Source organism: Caenorhabditis briggsae (assembly GCF_000004555.2).
Source record: "Caenorhabditis briggsae complete genome, chrI, whole genome shotgun sequence".
In the NCBI taxonomy this organism is placed as follows: Eukaryota; Metazoa; Nematoda; class Chromadorea; order Rhabditida; family Rhabditidae; genus Caenorhabditis; species Caenorhabditis briggsae.
This window is the reverse complement of record NC_013489.2, coordinates 9,119,749-9,124,850: the sequence shown is the minus strand read 5'-3', so window position 1 is coordinate 9,124,850 and position 5,102 is coordinate 9,119,749. Positions and strand designations below refer to the sequence as shown.

Here is a 5,102-nt window from a genome sequence, read left to right as displayed (position 1 = left end):
TTGGACTTAAATTTTGAACTTTCCAAACTTTTCCAAAAATACTTTTTTCAGAAAATGTTTGAAATGTGAAATTTCACATAGTTTTGAGTATTACACAAAAAATTTCAAGTCCTAAGACCTCCTAGGAGTGGAGAAAATCAAATTTGAAAATTACCGATTTTTCACTGAAAATGGGTTTTTTTGGCACTGAAACTGAAATTTCAGAATTTCAAAGATCTCGTAAGCAGACTTTGAAAACGGATTTATAGGTTTTCGACTATGCTCTTTCGATCTTTCTAGGTGGTTTCTGCTAACTCCTACCTTCACTTAAAAGGCTCCCTTGTAAGAATCCAATCAACAACTCTGAATTTCAGCCAGAAAAAGGCACGTTCATCGGATATTTCAATGATGAAAACAGCGTTGAATACAAGAACCTTCTGAAAGTGGCACTTTTCTACCGCGATGAATGCGAGTTTATTGTTGGAATCGGAGAGCTAAACTTCCCGGGAGAAGCTCCTGGACTCGGTCAACAACCAAAACTTGTTTTCCAACCATCCAACAAAGCAATCAATCCATCCCAAGTACCATTCTCTGGTGATTTCGCTACTTACGAATACCTTAAGTGAGTATATAGCTTTTCATCTTTTACGCGAGAGGGAATTTCAGGCAGTGGGTAGCTGATAAATGTGTCCCACTTGTTCGTGAAATCACATTCCAAAACGCCGAGGAATTGACAGAAGAAGGATTGCCATTCATGATTCTTTTCAAAAAAGCCGATGATGTTGTTAGCGAGAAGGTCTATACGGATGCCATTTTGAGAGAATTACCAGATCAAAGAAAAGGTTCGAAATTCAGCCAGAAAATAATATTATTCATTTTCAGCAATCAATTGTTTGGTTGGAGACGGAACCATTTTCAAGCATCCCCTCAGTCATTTGGGAAAGTCGGAATCCGACCTTCCAGTCATTGCTATTGATTCCTTCAGGCACATGTACCTGTTCAAAAATTTCGAAGATATCAAGTTGGTTTTATCTCGAGAGAAATAAATTAATGACGGCTTTTACAGCGTTCCTGGAAAGCTTCGTCAGTTTGTTCTCGATTTACACAGTGGAAAGCTTCATAGGGAATTCCATCATGGACCCGATCCAGTTGTATGTTTTTTTTCATGAATTTTTTTTTCTGAGAATTTTATCTTGGCAAAAAGTTTGAGTCCAAGTTGTCCTAAATTCTGAAAAATACATTAACTCTTTCGTAAGACGTTTCAGACTGGAAATCAAGCTCCGGACACTGAGCCACCACCATCGACATTCGAAAAGCTGAAGCCGCAATCTTCAAGATACACTATTCTTGACAAGACTGAACTTTAAACTAGTCCTCCATTCCATTTCTTTTTTTTATAACAGAGCTTTATACATAAATTCGACATGACCCTTTTCAGCAGTTTTTTCTCGGTCGCCTTTCCATTTGTTTTGGTTTTAATTATTGGTTCCTACGAGTGTCTTTTTTCCTGATTGTTCCCATCGATTTCCTTATATCTTTTGATTCAAAGTATTTTTGCCTCTAGATTCCAAAACACCTTCATCAGTTCCCTTTCTAAACCCTCCCACTTCTATTCACTCTAACTATCTCTCCAAAAATCTTAGTCGTTTTACACCTTATCTGTGATGCATGGGTTTTCTGTTTCTAGTTCTTGATATTTGATATTTTCTTTATGATATAAAGAATAATTGATTGTTTCCTGCTAAATCTGTGATTCTATTCTTTTTTTTTCAAACTACGGGAGATGGATTGTGTCCGATATGTTTACTTTTTCAAAAAAAACCGAACATCTAGGGATATCCATTTTTCCTTATGCAAAAAAACACCGAAAAACAATAAAACTGATAGAAGAAATTCAAAGAACACACTCTACAAGAAGAAAAAGTACACAAGAAAATAGAAAGCGCAGAGAAGAAAAGTGATTTTCGGCGGTGAAAAGAGATGGGAGGAGGCTACATTCTTCTTCCATCTTCTTGATCATTTTTTACCTACTTTTTCTTTTGGAATCCCACATTTATGAGTGATTAAACTATAGTCATTGCCGTTTCTTACTGTTTCCCAATATTCAGAAATCATCACTTATTCCTAATTGATCATTTTTCCTGGAAGGCAAATATTATTATCAGTTGTATTTAAAGAGTTTGACATTAAGTTTTCAACCGATATCTTTGCATCATTAGTTTTCCTGACAGTGTTACTGCACTGTTAGGAAAATTCATACCTCCTTATTTTTCAGAACATCAAACTTCATGAGTCGGGGAAATTCGGTTTGAAAACTGGCGAAGCAGAAACTGGTGAATACAAGTTAGGTATCAATCAAAAATACAGAAATGGGTGTACTTCCAAAAATTAATTTTGCTGTTCGCCAACTCAGGTAATTTATATGTCCTACAGTACATCCTAATAAAAAAACCGCTTCCAGGAAATGTTCAATGACAGCAACATCATCAGTATCATCTTCCGACCCAAGCTTAGCTTCCTCGGCATTTGTTCAGGATCATGTTAGGCAAATGCAGGTTCGAATAAATTTTTATAATTCTTCGAAATTACAATTTGAACATTTCAGAACGACATAATGGAACAGTTAATACCACAAGATGCATCAGGTGCAGTTGAGAATCTCGCTGATTTAAATGTGACCTCTAATTTAGGACGGATGACACACTATTATTTCCAACAGGTTTTAAAACTACCAGTTTCCTCAAAAGAAATTCGATATTTCAGGGTGGAAAAATGTTGCGACCTACAGTATCCTTACTAATGGGAAACGCTTGTAATTCCGCTATGAATCGATCCATTCCGTATGAAAATATTCTAGTTTCAACATCTTTGAGTTTCCTTTTTTCCAGAGAAGAGCAAATTGCAATACCGATTTCCGAACGATCTGCCATTTCTTCTCATTTGATCGTGTGCCAGAACCAATACAAAATTGGTATGATTGGTAAGCTTAATTTGAAATGTGTTTATATTCTAGACCAGTTTTGGTTATTGTTTTTCTATTAGAATGTATTTTTCTTATCATCTATTTTCCTTTAACTAAAGTTCCAATTTTACAGCGGAAATGATCCACACAGCATCTTTGGTTCATGATGACGTCATTGATGAAGCGAATACAAGACGAGGATCTGCAAGTGTCAATGCTGTTTGGGGAAACAAAATGTCTGTACTTGTTGGTGATTTCATTTTGGCACGAGCTACTCAGATTCTCTGTTCAATCGGAAAGCCTAACGTCATTGCAGTTATGGCGTCAATCATTGAAGACCTAGTTTTGGTCAGTTATTTATACTCTTTGAAATCTTCAAAATTATAAATTGTAGGGAGAATTCATGCAGATGTCTGTAACGCCTTCAGAAGCAACTCCATCACAGAGAATGGTCGCATATATTGAAAAGACTCATCGAAAAACTGCCAGTTTATTTGCCAGCAGTTGTCGGTCAACTGCCATTCTTGCAGGTAATCACAGTTGTTTGTTGCGTGTATCTATAAAAAAGATTCAGATTCATCAAATTCGAATCTCCATCAAACTGCATATGAATACGGTAGAAATCTAGGTATAGCTTTTCAATTAGCCGATGATCTTCTCGATTTCATTGCTACGTCTGATGAAATGGGCAAACCAGTTGCTGCTGATTTGAAATTAGGTGATTTTCTGGCAATTACTCTTTGAATACACCACTATTTGACTCCACATTCTCTTTGACTACATTTATCTCTTTGACTACACTTGTCTCTTTGACTACAAAGTTTCTTTGACTACAAAGTCTCTTTGACTACACTTTAAAAAATTTTTAAATTTTCTCCGCTGAGATTTCCAAAATTTTATTATTTTCTGTCAAATCAAAGGCTTAGGCTGAAACGGTTACCGGAAAACTGGTAAGCCTATAATATGAGACAAAAATCGGAAACTCCAATAAATTCAGTCAAAAAGTACTATAAAACAAAAAAGTGTAGTCAAATAGACTTTGTAGTCAAAGAGACAAGTGTAGTCGAAGAGATAAATGTAGTCAAAGAGATTTTGTAGTCAAAGATAATGTGGAGTCAAAGAGTAGGTGTAGTCAAAGAGTGGTGTAGACAAAGAGTGCCTGATTTTCTAGTTTTCTACTGAAACATTTCTCATCTAAATTCAGGTCTTGCAACCGCACCAGTTCTATACGCATGTGAGCAGTACCCCGAGCTCACTACAATGCTTCTCAGAAAATTCAAGCACGAAGGCGATGCTGAAAGAGCACGCGACATCGTCATGAATTCAGATGGAATGGACAAAACGCGACAGTTGATTGACGCGTATTCGCAAAAAGCCGTGGAAATGGTGAGCTTGAATATGTGTTTTTGAGTCCAATTCATATTTTCTGTTACAGGCATCATCCCTTCCCAATCGTAACGAGTCTACCGAGCAATTGATAAAGCTAGCATTGTCTCAAACGGATAGGAAATTCTAAACAACAATCGTCTTCATCTTCTGTTTTCTTCATTTTCTTCATGTTTACGTCTTTGTTTAGTTGTAGAATTTTATAGTAGACAGTCCATAAAACCAGTTTTCACACCACACTGGTTTCTGAAACCCTCTTTTTTGTTTTTTTTTCTCTATGCATTTTCAACCGTTTCTGTTTCTTTTTTATTAGTTTTTAAAAAAACATTTTGTGTGTAGTTATAATTTTTTGTATTATAGTAGTTGAGGGAGAGAAGGGCACAATTTTTTTTCAGGTTGATAAAGTTTCCCTCCGATTAAGGTATCCGAAAAATGAAGCCGAAATTGAAAAATTGTGTATTACGTCCCCTCTCAATTACTATAGCACAAATTTTTGTTGATCTAGTTCTTTTTTTAGTATAAAAACTTTATGACATGTTTTTAAATGTTGCATTCGATTGTCAATTGTTCTGCATTAGGTACAAACACCGGCACGAGAAGTTTCAGAACAAATTTTGAAGCGAGGTTTCTAAAAACCGTAGTAATATTCGGAATGCCGAGAACTCCAAGTTTCAGATCTTCTGAATAACATTTCAATTTTGAAAAATTCGGAATCGTCGAAAAAGTTTAACAAATTTTAGAGTAGAAATCCACTTTTCCCATCACAAATGCACCG

General features: G+C 35.8%; 2 protein-coding genes across 2 annotated transcripts in view; both read left to right on the top strand.

Moving 5' to 3' along the window:
- The window catches only part of CBG12313, a gene marked incomplete at both ends in the record, with an annotated part of 2,214 nt that extends 868 nt beyond the window's left edge, over nucleotides 1–1,346 (top strand). Inside the window, 5 exons of the mRNA XM_045239535.1 lie at nucleotides 354–601; nucleotides 646–821; nucleotides 862–1,000; nucleotides 1,046–1,130; nucleotides 1,245–1,346. Coding sequence (XP_045094826.1) covers nucleotides 354–601; nucleotides 646–821; nucleotides 862–1,000; nucleotides 1,046–1,130; nucleotides 1,245–1,346 — 750 coding nt within the window. The remainder of the gene's footprint in view (nucleotides 1–353; nucleotides 602–645; nucleotides 822–861; nucleotides 1,001–1,045; nucleotides 1,131–1,244) is intronic.
- Nucleotides 1,347–2,348: 1,002 nt separating this feature from the next.
- On the top strand, nucleotides 2,349–4,457 carry Cbr-coq-1 (the record flags this gene model as incomplete). Its single annotated transcript, XM_002639559.1, has 10 exons — nucleotides 2,349–2,392; nucleotides 2,441–2,534; nucleotides 2,585–2,698; nucleotides 2,743–2,819; nucleotides 2,868–2,959; nucleotides 3,075–3,289; nucleotides 3,336–3,471; nucleotides 3,516–3,659; nucleotides 4,146–4,327; nucleotides 4,377–4,457. 10 exons carry the CDS (start codon nucleotides 2,349–2,351, stop codon nucleotides 4,455–4,457), a joined length of 1,179 nt encoding a protein of 392 aa, XP_002639605.1.
- Nucleotides 4,458–5,102: the final 645 nt, after the last annotated feature.